The sequence below is a fragment of the Microtus ochrogaster genome, unplaced genomic scaffold (genome assembly GCF_000317375.1).
Source record: "Microtus ochrogaster isolate Prairie Vole_2 unplaced genomic scaffold, MicOch1.0 UNK4, whole genome shotgun sequence".
Taxonomy (NCBI): domain Eukaryota; kingdom Metazoa; phylum Chordata; class Mammalia; order Rodentia; family Cricetidae; genus Microtus; species Microtus ochrogaster.
Window position 1 is genome coordinate 10,236,181 of NW_004949102.1, and position 13,985 is coordinate 10,250,165.

Genomic DNA, 13,985 nt, shown 5'->3' on the forward strand with positions numbered 1-13,985 from the left:
CCAGCTGGTCTCAAACTCACAGAGATCCGCCTGCCTCTGCCTCCCGAGTGCTGGGATTAAAGGCGTGCGCCACCATCGCCCGGCTCCTCCCACTCTCTTAATTAACTCAATTATTATAAAGTTTATTTGTTATTTTGAATATATTCAGTTCTAGGTTCTTACTGACTGTCCTGCAACTTTTTTTGTAGACCAGGTTATCCTCAAACTCACAGGGCTCCCAGTGCCTCTTCCTCCCAAGTACTGGGATTAACGGCATGCATCACCGAACCTGGTGAACGTGTTCAGTTCTAGAACTATAAAATTGTATGCGACATAATAACCAGGCTAGCTTAATATGAAACAGCAAATTTTAATGAAGGGATAGCTTACAACACCAGGGATCCAGCGATGGGCAGGAAATACAAAAAAGACCTGCGGGGCTCACGCCCGCCAGATTTATACATAAACATTAGCCTGAGGCGAACACACCCCCCATTGGGCTGGGCCTCCCCTACATAATATGGCATACTTTTCTTTCTTTGTAGGAATTATTTCATGTAGTCTAACTGAATTCTGGGAGAGATCATCTTACTTGCCACAGTTCCCAAATGAATTGTCATATTATTCTCACGGATGTTTCCAACAAGTGCAGATGCTTCATGAACGTATTATACTGCTACTTTTATTCAAGACAAGTGACATCTATCCTGTTTACAGTAACTTATGCAACCGTGCAGTCCCTAATTGAGGTTATCTACCTCTTCTCCCTGTTTTAGGCCTGTGAGAGACCATAATAATCTCCTTTTCTTATCTGGGCGGGATCCTTGGAATTCTCTTACCTTAGGGACTTCATCATAAATGCTTCTTCTTCTTCTCTGTGTTTATAGCTCAGAGGAGAGGTCCTTATGGTTCTGTCCTCAGGGAGAGTGGGAAGAGTGTTATTTCAAGCACCTTCTGCTACTTGCCAGCTTAGATTTTCCTCATCTGACTCCAGCCATATGCGCCAGCCTGATAGAATCTCCTTAGCATTAACTTCCACCATTTCCTTGAGGTGAGTCTTTCCATCCTCCTCAAGGCTTTCTTCATCTATAATCAGTTGCCTAAGTTTCTCTCTTACCAGAACCTTCCATCATGTTCCCCCCCCCCCTTTCCCCCATTGTGTCTATCAGAAATGTTCCTAACCCAGATCCTGACTCTCCCATTTCCTTCCTCCTGCCCTGCCATATTGTAGAACTTTTCCGTTTCCTGGTCCTCCAACTTACATATATTCCACCTCTTCTGGGGTCATGGAAGCAGAAAGGGGCTGTTCAAGATTTCTTTCTTCTGCCTGCAAATTTCAAAAGGTAGTCCTAACCTCAGTTGGATAATTAAATGTGCTTCTTACAAATATACTGCCTATGTGGTCATTTCATAGAAAGAAAATATGTTTTCTCTTGAGTTCACTTGTATCTTTAATCAAAGAGACATTTTAGATTTTGACCTGACTATCCAATACATGTTTAGTCTTGATTTTATGAAAAAAATGCATAAATGTGTCTTCTCATCACAAACTGGTCTCAATGCTCCATATTTTGGAATTTTTCTGTATTCCCATTATCTAATTCAACATCTAAGTCTCTGTAAAAAGAAACTGATGTTAATTAAACAGGCTGTAGGATGCATGTGACTGAAGTTTGATATTGAGCCTACCATATGCATCTTGAGCAGACCCCGTACCTTCGCTCCTCCAGCAGAAGCTACATACATTCCTTAATGTCTGTGTTTGGTGATAATATCTTATAGCTATTATTAGAGTTGAGAGAGGTTTTTGTAGAGTCTAGCAGACTTTTTCTTTCATGGTAGCTATTTAATGACTCTGATCTCTTTTCCTTCTCTCATACCATATTTATTCATTCATACCCAAGGAAACAGTATCTGCCTTGATCACCACAGTGGAAGAAGCCAAGAATAAATGTATCTGAGCAATGGAACTTTGAATAAGTAGCTAATTTCTATTTGGGGTGTTGTTTTCTAGGAATAATATTTTAATTCACTTAACTTTTTAGTTCTTTCCTAAAACCTGGATTCCTAACTGATCATATTTCTTCTAAAAATACATCTGCTTTTTCTTCATAGACAGTTTATAGTCATAATTTACTTGCTCTAAAGATGATGTTTTCTTCATTTTGTTTACACATACATTCATTCAGTCAACAAATATTTATTACAGTCTAAAAACTATTCCACGTACCAGGGATACCCTGGTACTTGTTTTGAAGTGTATTTTTTTCTTTTTCTTTTTCGGCCTGGCATTTTCTTTTTTAGGTCTGTTTAAAACTCATTCTTTAACAAAACAATACCACTACCAGTACTGATTCACTTGCTTTACTGAAATAGTAAAGCTTACGTGGGTAAGGTTTTTGCTTTTGTTTTTGTGTTGTTTTGTTTTTGTTTGCTTGGCTATTATTTTCTCTTTGATTCTAGACTACACTCCAAGTCCGGGTCCAGGCTGCTTTAGAGGCTGAAGGTGATAGTAGCACCAGACTTGAGTTTTGAGGGCATTTTATGCTTTAAGAACAAACCTATGTAGATAGATGGTGATGGTGCACAACTTTAATCACAACACTTGGGAGGCAAAGGCAGGTGGATCTCCAAGTTCAAGGTCAACCTGATCTACAAAGTGAGTTCCAGGATGGCCAAGAGTGTTACAGAAAGAAACCCTGTCTTGAAAAACCAAAACAAACAAAAAACAATACATCTATGTTGAACAACTTAGTCAGTAAGGCTGCCTCTGCTAAGGTAACATGGAGTTCAAAAAACTCAGGCCACTCATCTGGTACCTAGATCCAATTAAACATGCTCTTTATTGTTGCAATTAGGAATTCCATTTTTGTTATTTCGCATGACTTTTCCAAAGTCCGATATTCGTTATAACATACTCTTATCTTCACTATAATTCTTTGCAATGTTGAAAGCCAATTTTATGCCTACGAGACATTCAGAATGTCATTTGGGACATGCTACTTTCTGTAACCTAATGGAAGTCACTATTTAATTTAAGTTTGTGGCACAAGTTATTTGTTCACAGTAATAGCATTTATACATTTGTTACTGATATTGATTTTATTTATTTTTGGTTTTTTCCTCTTTTTTTTTTTTTTTTTTAGACAAAGTTTCTCTGTAGCTTTGGAGCCTGTCCTGGAACTTGCTCTTATAGACCAGGCTGGCCTTGAACTCACAGAGATTTGCCTGCCTCTGCCTCCCAAGTGATGAGATTAAAGGCATGCGCCACCACCATCTGGTTGATATTGATTATTTTAACTGAAAAATTAAAAGTCCAGTGAAGCTTATTTCATCTTGTCACACTGTAAGTGGTTGTAGCAATTTTCTCAATCTATCACTGCAGTGATACTGTCCCCCCAAATGAACTCACAGAAATGTTTCATTCATTTGTTACAGATTCATTTGTTGAACTCATTAATGTTATTGACTATTACTGTTGCCAAGAAAAATACAGAAAGCACTTTTTAAAAAGTTGAACCTTTTTCCTAGTTTATGTTCTAGTGATATATCAAGAGATTCTTTCTGTATCTGTTTCTTTTTTATTCTCTCTCACATTCCATAGCTATGTATCTAGACAGGCGTGCATGTGTGTGCGCCTGCACGCACGCACACGCGCGCACACGCGCACACACACACACACACACACACACACACACACACACGCATGCTACCTATTGGTAGCCCCAAAAGAAAATGTGGGCTGCTTTATTGGGATGCAAATAGTTTGTATCAAGCACTGTGCTGAATACCCTTGTGTATAATTTCTCGTTTAAATTATTAGCACATTATGTTTGAAGGAACTGACCATAATTCCTGTTTTGTAAATGGCCTAGATTATTATGATTAATTTATCTTACTTACACTAATAATATATAATAATTAATGTTAATAATAAATAACAGATCTGTGATTTGATTACAGATTTACTGATTCTTCCCATTTTCATTTCAATGAGAACATTTGTCTGTATTTTTTTCTCTTTCTGCTACAGTCATTAAATGACAGTGACAACAAATCTTGGTTGGAAAAAGTCAAGGGATAGGTAAATTTAGCATCTAATTTCTCTAAGTGAGTTCTAAAGGTAGGGACTATTCTGTGACCAAGATGCTGTGCTATCAAAGTTGTTAGGTGGCCTCGGGTTTGTTCCAGTCTTCTGGGAAGAGCTTGTCAGACCATCCTTCTCATTACAAAAGCAGGAAATATTACTGGGGCATTCTTCCATCTTGTACTCTACAGCCTACTTGTAATCCTACTGTCGATTTACTCTTCATTCCACCCATCCATTACCAGTCACTGTTTTCTCTGGTGCCCATCACCTGGCCTTCCCAGCTGAGACTAGGCTCAAGCATAATGAATGATGTGAGCATTGTCCCTGCCTGGTCAGTGCACGTCTCCAAATTTGAACAGTTTGCTCCTTCATGGCTTTGACAGCAGTTCCCGGGCTACTTGGCTCAATGGGAAGGCATATGAGGAGAGGTGAGTTCTGTTTCTCACCTAGAATCATGAAATGCCAAAAGTCCATTTAGAGTCCATTTTGATGGTAGAGACTCTCAGACTTTGTGATTATTGGCGAGGGCCTTTCTTTTCATTCTGATAGGTTTGTTTTCAAAAATAGTTTTTAGGATGCTGCTGCTTTTTTATTTTAAAAATGGTAATCGAATACCTTTGTCAATTTTGTGCTGTTACAGCAGAATATTACAGACTGAGTCATTTATAATGAACAGAAATTCAATGGTGTATAGCTCTAGAGGATTGGAAGGTGACATACCATGACAAAAAAGACAGAGGAAGGGGGGCTGGAGAGATGGCTCAGAGGGTAAGAGCACTGGCTGCTCTTCCAGAGGTCCCGAGTTCAATTCCCAGCAACCACATGGTGGCTCACAACCATCTATAATGAGACCTGGTGCCTTCCTTGCCAGCAGTACATTGTATGCTTAATAAATAAATAAATATTAGAAAAAAAGACAGAAGAAGGGTGAGAGAGAAAAGGGACTCAATTTTTTATAGCCATCTGTGTCCTTGGATGTTTTCTTGAATCCATACATGGGCATACTCAAGACAGACGTCTCAGATCACAGTACTGGCAAATTGGAGGTTAGGAGTTCTGCACGTGGCATTTGGAGATCACACACCATGGCATTTAGTACCCTAGATGTAGGCACCTGCGTTATAAAGACGCAGATCACAGAGGCACAGAGCTGAAAGAATGCACACTGTTCCTGTAGGTAGATTTCGGCTGAGGGTTAAAGTAGACATAGCAGAGTCTTTCTCACTCCTTTTTAGCATCCGCACACCACATGAATCCATCGTTTCCCTCAGCTCCTACAAGTTTTGATCAGTGGGACTGTGGCTAAGTTTGGAACTTCATATCCTCTCTTCTTCCTTCATGACCACAGCCTCATCTCCCCCACTGGCATTTCTAGGCGCTCTGTCTCCATAGTTCGCATTGCTTCTTTCTTTATACTGGCTCTATCCCTTGTTATAAACACACATTATTAAGTATTCCTACTGCCTGTAAGGCTTTAGGGGCACAGACCCAGTTGCTCACTGTTGCTAGGCCTTGTCAGTTGACAGTATATTTTCACGTACACTCTCTCATCTAATTTTAATATTGTTTTGTCCACATAGAGCTCCATTTCTTTTTCTATTCATGCAGCAGATGAATGCTTCCTTAACCTCTATGTAGGAATAAGTTATATAAGTTTTAATGAAGTCATATAATAATTAAAAATGGCATATATTAAAGTTTGTCCAAGTTGTTTTTATGTGAGATTTCTTTTAATGAAGTTGTGGGCTTTGGGAAACAGGGTTGGCTGTTTTAGGGTAGATATTGGACTTAAAGAATTGGTAAAAAGCAATACACTTCCAGAAGTGAGCCCAGTATGCCCAAGGCGCACAGGCCAGGCATATGTATGCAGTGTATATGAAGAATGGACCGACTGCCTCTTGGTTGTTTCAGTCTAAAGTTCCTTATCAAACCCTTAAAATCATAACACTTGATATTTTTGGAAATCATTAAAAGACATCTATTTTAATTCATATCAGTTTGAAAAAGTACTTATGCTGAATTATATTCACACTGATAATATGCATACTGAAGAACTGTGTGGTATTTTTGTGTCCATCTCATACAAAGTTGTTTTTTTTGTTTTGTTTTGTGTATGCTGTTCCTGGAGTGCAGAATGTAACTTTACTTCCTCTGTACACATCTCCTTGGCAATTCTGTTCTGATTAGGTTTTGTGGTCTTAAAAGGAAAATTGTTGATAAACAAGATAAATCCATTCTTAGTTTCTCTTCTCTGGTTGTAAATGTTCAATATGGTGTTTGGAGGAAGAGGTTTGTTTATTTTAAAAAGGACTATTTATTTATTTGTTTGTTTGTTTGTTTATTTTATATACAATATTCTGTTGCATGTATGCCTGTAAGTCAGAAGAGGGCACCAGACCTCATTACAGATGGTTGTGAGCCACCATGTGGTTGCCGGGAATTGAACTCAGAACCTTTGGAAGAGCAGGCAATGCTCTTAAACACTGAGCCATCTCTCCAGCCCCAAGGAAGAGGTTTGTTAACAGAGTAGTATTTCTTTTAGTTTTTTCCAGGCTCTGTCTGTTTGCCTTCTTCTTTTCTTTGGCACTGTGAATTCATTAATCCCATTTCCTTGCTCATGCACAGCCCATCCTCTGCAACTGAGCTATACCCCTCATCCTGGTGGCAGTTTTCATGCTTTTGTTTAAGTTGCAAACGTTAGCAAAACATCAATAATCCTACTTCATATCATTATGTTGATATGCAAACTTTGAGAATGTGGGGCAAGTCATTAATTTAAAGGAAGAGCTGTATATGCCATTGTATTTTTGTTAAAAATTTTGAACTGTGTTCTGATGGGTTGGTCAAAACAACTGATCCAAACAGTACCTGTCTAAATGCCTCTGGGAAGTGCTGATGATCATGGATGTAGATTTCAAAAACTTCACATGGTTTTATCAGTCTTCTAGGTGCCTTGGAGACTGCAAAGATAAATAACAAAGCAAAGTCATTTTTGCTTGTGTCTGATACAATGCAATGAATTCTAACCATAAGGAAATGTTTAAAGTAGAAAGAGAAAATTTGTAAGTGTAGGTTGCTAGGGTTTTGAAGAAACCCTCCAAATAGCATGGTTTTTGTGCCAAAATTCTGAAACTGTTGGTAAAGGAAAAGTAAAGTGTCAATTATACAATAAAAGTAGTGACACTGAAGGATATATCCTAAGTTAGGGTGCACTCGCTAGCTGAACATGGGAGATTGATTTGTTTAACCATTTAATAAAAGGTATTAAATAACTTTACTCCTTTTTTATCCCTTCCCCCGTTACAGGCAAACTTTCCTCCCTTCATGTACTGAAACAAGGGTCTTGCATGTATTGTGCAATTATTTTATCTTTGAGTTCTATCCACATCCTTATCAACATAAACCAAACTACATTTATCCTCTATAGATGTCATGGTTTTTCAGATGGAACACTGCGGCTTCCCAGGCCATTCATGTGCCCTCCTTTTTTTGCTTAATTTTTGCTAATCAAAAGAATTCACTCCTCTTGGAACAGATAAAAGTGGAAAGAAGCTAGGGATTATAGCCATTGAATCATTAAAAGAAAAAAACTCATGGGGATGAGGGAGGTGGTACTGGTAGAAGCATTTCTTCCAACTCTGAAGTTATTTGGAGCTTTATATATTCTAAATGCTCTGCAGCTAAATCTGTGCAAAATGGTGATGGCAAATTGTTACTGCCTTAGAATGTGTGAGCCTGGCAATTACTTCCTGCACTTTGACCCTTTGATGTTTCAGCTAATTACCAATTAAGAGCCATTTTAGGAAAGAATATAAGTCCTGGTTGCAAAATCTGCTTTAGACTTGTGATAGCACTGAGAAAGCAGCTATTTTATACTTTTCCAAATGTGTATCAGTAGCTTGAAATAAAATCTTTCATGCAATGTGGTACACCCCTTTAAGACAATATATTCTCGCTAATATAGGATGGTACTTTTTGAAAACATGGATACTGCCAGCTCTGATCAGTTATTCCAAGAATTGGAGTGTGTATATTATGTAGTTTAAGAATATCTTGATGAGTTTCTTTTTATATTTTTACTGCACACATGTCTGTGGGATACTTTTGTGTATGGTGCCCTAGATGGCCAGAAGAGAACATTGAATCTTCTGGAACTGGAGTTACAAATGGTTTTGAGCTACCATGTGGGTGCAGGGAATTGAATCCAGGTCCTCTAGAAGGAGCACCCAGTGATTTTAATCACTGAGCTATTTTTTTGTTCTAAGTTTATTTTATTGTATTTACTTATTAAATACACTCGCTATATTTATAAAAATATCTATTTAAGTAGCCAAGTAAGCTTTCTACAATGATAAAATAAATATTAAGTAAATTACATATTTTAATAGCTAGGATTCTTTCTTTTTAGTGTGACATAAAACTGTAGTGTGTCTTTTAATCTGTGGGATTTTTGTCTTGATGACAATGTGGTGAATAGAATTTATATACAATCTTGGATGTTTTATAATGTAACTTCATCCTTTTCTGTGCTCCCCTGTCCAAAGAAGACGCTGTTGACTAGAAATAAATGTTTGAGCTTCAACAATATTGTAACCTTGAGCCATTACTTTACATATGTCTTTGATTCTTCTTGGACTTTATCATTTTTCGCTGGGTAATTATGCCATAGATTGTTGAAGAGAAAGATTGGATCATGTCATTTGCAATAACTGTAAATACTATTCGTAACTTAAAAGGTAGCCCCTGTTACAATCCAGCATGCATATAGGTAAGCTTGGTTTGTTTATCTGTAAAATTTCCAACTAGCTAAATCTCCGTTTTTATTTTTCTTGCAAGGGGGTCCTGATGACAACTTAATTGAAGGTGGAGGAACAAAATTTGTCTGCAAACCTGGAGCCAGAAATATTACTGTCATATTCCATCCATTACTGAGGTAAGTCATCCCATCCCCTATGATATTCTCATATGTGATCAATATTCTCATTATTTATGCTGATGTGCCAAGTGCCAATAGTTCAGCCAGCATTGAGTCAAATCATTAGAGAAAAGAAACTTGTTTCATTTTGTAAGGTTTCACAGTGAAAGTTAGTCAATAGAACAGATAATGTCAGCCAAGCTGCTCCCTGTTCTCAGGAGTAATAATAGCTCACAGACACTTGAATTTGATTTTCTTTACTTCCTTCTCTAGTCCTGCCCATCTTCTTCCCTGCTCCTTCTCCTTTTTTGGATCTGTCTCAGTGACCCCCTAAGGACATCTCGCCTACCATCTGTTTTCATAAACATACATTTGTTGACCACAGTCTTGCTCATGTGTCCATTTGTAGCCTTTGCACTGCCATCACAGAGATGAAGCATTGCAGCCTAAGTCCTAGCCTGTAACCTGCGTATTTTCTCTGTAGTTCTTCACAAGAAAAACAAATGACTGACCGTGGTCTTTCTACTCATTTACACTAATTACTCCTTCAATATCTTTTGAGAATTACCAAGTCTCTGAACAGATGTGATTTACAGAAGCCTGAAAGATATTCAGAATAAAATATATGGCTTTGTTTCTCGGAAGATAATTTGATGGTGAGCAGAATAAAATCTGTTACATTGTTCATTTCTCAATTATAGTATATTGTAGCAAAGAAAAATTCATGATGCTTTCCCAAAATATTCTTAAGTCCTAAGTACTTTTAAGAAGGCACTTTTCTGGGTTAAAAGGACAATTACTCGGTAGTTACAAACTGTGCTTTACAGTTAATGAGATCTAGAGATCTCTGTGCATGACAGTGTAAAAACAGTTTGTCAAATTATGGAAGGCTAAGATGCTATATTTAATACTGTGATTCCTTAAATTAGTTTTGAAAATACATAAAGAACAAGCATATTAATGGGTTATATAATGTTTTCATACAAATAAGAATCTTGTACTACCATGTTAAATGTCTTAGACATAATTCTTTTCTTTTTTTGGTAAAATCTCAAAATCCTTATTTTTGAAATCTACATTATTGTCTGCAGCCCTTCTGCTGCACAACTGCATATTATTTTCTTCCTTTTATTACCTTACCTAAAGCTCAGCTTTTGCCCCTCCCCTCTTCTCATAGTCACCAACTTTCCACTCTTAACTTGCATGAGATGAGCATTTAGATTCCTCAAGAATGAGATCATGCATTGTTACAAATGTCAAAACTGACTAGTATTCCATTATGTATCACATTTCTTTTATCCAGTCATCAGCTAAAGGATACTCAGGTAGTTCCCACTTTTCTTTTGGGTATGTACCCAGCATGGAAAATCCTGGATCATCTGGTCTTAATTTTTGGTGAATCTTCACTGTCTTTTTCCATAATGGCTGTTTTAATTGACCTTTCAGGCAATTTGCATATAGTAGCTAACATTATTTTATTGTATACTTAAAATCCTTAATAAGGAAATTTAATATTTTACATTTATGCCTGTTTATAGAAGGAACTCTGTATTTATATAATATTGCTTTTTTTCTGTAAAGAACTATTATATGCTGACTATATTTATATGTAAAGTAACAGAAACTTTTAAATCCTTATGAGGTGTATCTCAGAATAACACTTAAACCCTCTAAAACTCTTGCTGCAAGTAAATTCACTTAAGAATCATGGGGTTGGTGGACAATGAGGGCTGCTGAGAAGTCAAGGACAATGGCACTGGGTTTTGATCCTACTGCATGTACTGGCTTTGTGGGAGCCTAGCCTGTTTGGATGCTCACCTTCCTAGATCTGGATGGAGTGGGGGAGGACCTTGGACTGCCCACAGGGCAGGGAACCCTGACCGCTCTTTGGACTGGAGAGGGAGTTGGAGGGGAGTGGGGTGTGGGGAGTGGGGGGAGGAGGAAGGAAAAGGGAGGCAGGGAGGAGGCAGAAATTTTTAATTAGAAAAAAAAAAAAAGAATCATGGAAGCCAGGCAGTGGTGGCGCACGCCTTTAATCCCAGCACTCGGGAGGCAGAGGCAGGTGGATCTCTGTGAGTTGGAGGCCAGCCTGGTCTACAAGAGCTAGTTCCAGGACAGGAACCAAAAAAAAAAAAAAAGAAGCCCTGTCTCGAAAAATTAAAAAAACAAAACAAAACAAAACCAAGAATCATGGGGTTAAGAAAAATAAGACTATTTAATCGGGTGATATATATTATATATGTTACATATAAAAGGTAAATTATAATGTAAAACTTCTGTATTTGACAATATTGTCCATATATATCAGGACTTTGATAATTTTTTTAGTCATCTTCTGCAATTACAATTGATTTTTACTTAGTGTTGTTAATTGCTAAGAGAATAGGAACATACCTGAATCTTTATAGGCCTCTTCTAAACCCAGTTTAACGCTGCTTAGTTGTGCCATAGTCTGAATATTTCAAGTATGGAAGAAAGCCCCATGGAGGGTAGAATTTAACACATTATATAAATAGCTTTCTAGTGCTTTCTAAGAGCTGCTTAATGGCTTCTGGGATTCCCACTTCTTTTACCCATTCCATTTGTATTATAATTCTGAGTTTTGTTATTGTTGACAAGAACTGAAGGTTTGTCACATGATATAATTCACCATTTATTTCTTTGAGTATCTCTTAATGTATGTAGCAAGAATTCTATGTGGCTTGCAGGGTAAATTAGTTCTTTGATAAACATGTGACAATGAGAGGCTTTTCATTAGCTGCTGGCCCAGATTCAAACCTTATTCCTTAATGCACTATTGAGTTTCAGTGAAAATCTAATGGACTTAAAGAACTTCAAATGACTAAGCCCTTTAGTAATATTTCCTTTTTAATTTTAATTATTATTTCCCAACATTTTCTAAGTGTCCATTTTTTCTTAAGTGTATAAATTAATTGTGTAATTAGGAAAATCAGCATGTAAATATAATTTCCACACATTGATTTTCATCATGAGTTAACTCTTTACTAGTAAGATTAATAGACTTTTATTTTATTATTATTTATTATGTTATATCTATATTAATAGACTGTTCAAAAATATGTTCTTATTTAAAAGACATTATGGCAAAATGAGGCAGGCAGATTGGAAGAATGGGAAGATGTTGGGAGGAGTAGAAGACTTGAAATTTAAGATGAAAACCATAACATGGTATCTTGTTCATTCTAGATGCTTCCTTTAGCTTTTGTTACCAATTATTTACTAGACTGTGCTTTTATGTAAGGTTTACAGGAACAAGATCAGCTCACATTCTTGTCTATGAGGTACTTGCTTAGTCACTTGCTTGGTAGGAGACAGAAATTGGCAGGTCTGGGCACAGCAATCAATCAATGGAATCTTTTAAACTTATCAGGGAAAATACATATGCAGGGTCTGTATTGAAACAGTGTGACAATTATTTTAATTGCATATTCTGTTGCCCATTCATCTTCCTCCTGCTATTCTGGGAAGTTTCTATTTTGATCAAGTGACTCATATTCCTGACTTATCTCAAACTTTTCATTTTGGCCGGGCAATGGTGGTGCACGCCTTTAATCCCAGCACTCGGGAGGCAGAGGCAGGCGGATCTCTGTGTGTTCGAGACCAGCCTGGTCTACAAGAGCTAGTTCCAGGACAGGCTCCAAAGCCATAGAGAAACCCTGTCTCGAAAAAACAAAACAAAAAAAACAAAACAAAACAAAACAAAAAAATACTTTTCATTTTGTTTATAACTTACACTGTGATTATGAGGCACAGAAGTAACTTTTCTCTCAATAATATTTAACATTAGTTTATTAGCAACAAATAATATTTGTGTTCGTAGACTATGTATGCTTCATTGTGTCTTTTGGAGACAGATCTGGTATTCCCCCCCCCCCCCGTTGTAAAATGGTGCAGAGGTGGACCTTAGCGGACCAAGGGGCCCTGGGGTGGGTGAGGGACATACATGCCGCACAGGCAGAGCTTATGTGGGAGTTTTATGGAGATAAAGGGAGTGGGGGAGGGAAGAGAGAGAAGACACAGGATCAGCTGCCTCTTTAGAAAAGCAGTGGGAAAGAGAGAGGATGGGCGGAGCTTTTTTCCTAATGGGACCTTTACATGTGAGTAGTGGTTTAGTCATAGGACCCTAGGCTGTCCAGGGTACCACCTGGGTTTGTCCTCCAGGTGACAGGGGCCAGCATAATATCTGTATCCTAACACCTCCTCTATCTAGCATCAATGGCGCTCTGTCTTCCCGAAACTTTTCATATAGCCTTGTACACTTCATTTATGAAGAAAGCACTTTTGTAATTTGTGTGCCACTGGTAGTGCGTTCTTCAGTGCCTAGAGGATTTTCTCTATTGGAAACTGAACTGTCCTTCAGAGAGCACTGTGAAGTTGATTCCCGTTATTTTGTTTGATGAATTCCCAGAAGGCATTTATGTTTTCCTCTCATAAAATTATCCTACAAGGTCTTCCATTATGGTAACCTTGTAGTCTTATTTTTGTACTCCTCATAACCGTGGCAGCCTTACCACTAGGAAGTCACAAAGGATGCCGGACGCGACTGTACTGGCTTCCAACTCTTCACCCCATTAACTTGGCTGGCCCTTTAATGTTTACTTAATATTTTTCCTTGCTGTTAACTTTTGGCGAATCTTGTATCTTAAGAACATGGAAGATAGAATCATCTTCCTTGTTTTACTTGTAGCCTACCAAGAAATTGTGAGCAATTGAAGCCCCAGTGAAAGCTTGCAATGAGAAGAGGTCATTCAATCAATTTTCTGTCTTTCTATCTAAATGAGGAAAAGCATATTGAAACAAATTTTTAATGGTCAAATTACAGTGGGTTTTAATTTTCTTTATATGTTAGCAAAGAATTGATTAGTTTGCATATTGTTTTCTGCATTTTAATTTTTATGATTCTGACAAGGCAATAGCTTTCTTTATTTTTCAGGAATTCAAGGCCCTTACATTTCAAAAATTAAAAGTTTAAATGACAAG

The 13,985-nt window shown here is 37.5% G+C and overlaps 1 protein-coding gene across 1 annotated transcript in view; it reads left to right on the forward strand.

The window, feature by feature from the left end:
* Exoc4 (exocyst complex component 4) overlaps positions 1–13,985 on the forward strand; it is a 719,572-nt gene that overhangs the window by 317,611 nt on the left and 387,976 nt on the right. Inside the window, exon 10 of the mRNA XM_005365800.2 lies at positions 8,906–9,002. Within this exon, the coding sequence (XP_005365857.1) occupies positions 8,906–9,002 (97 nt within the window). The remainder of the gene's footprint in view (positions 1–8,905; positions 9,003–13,985) is intronic.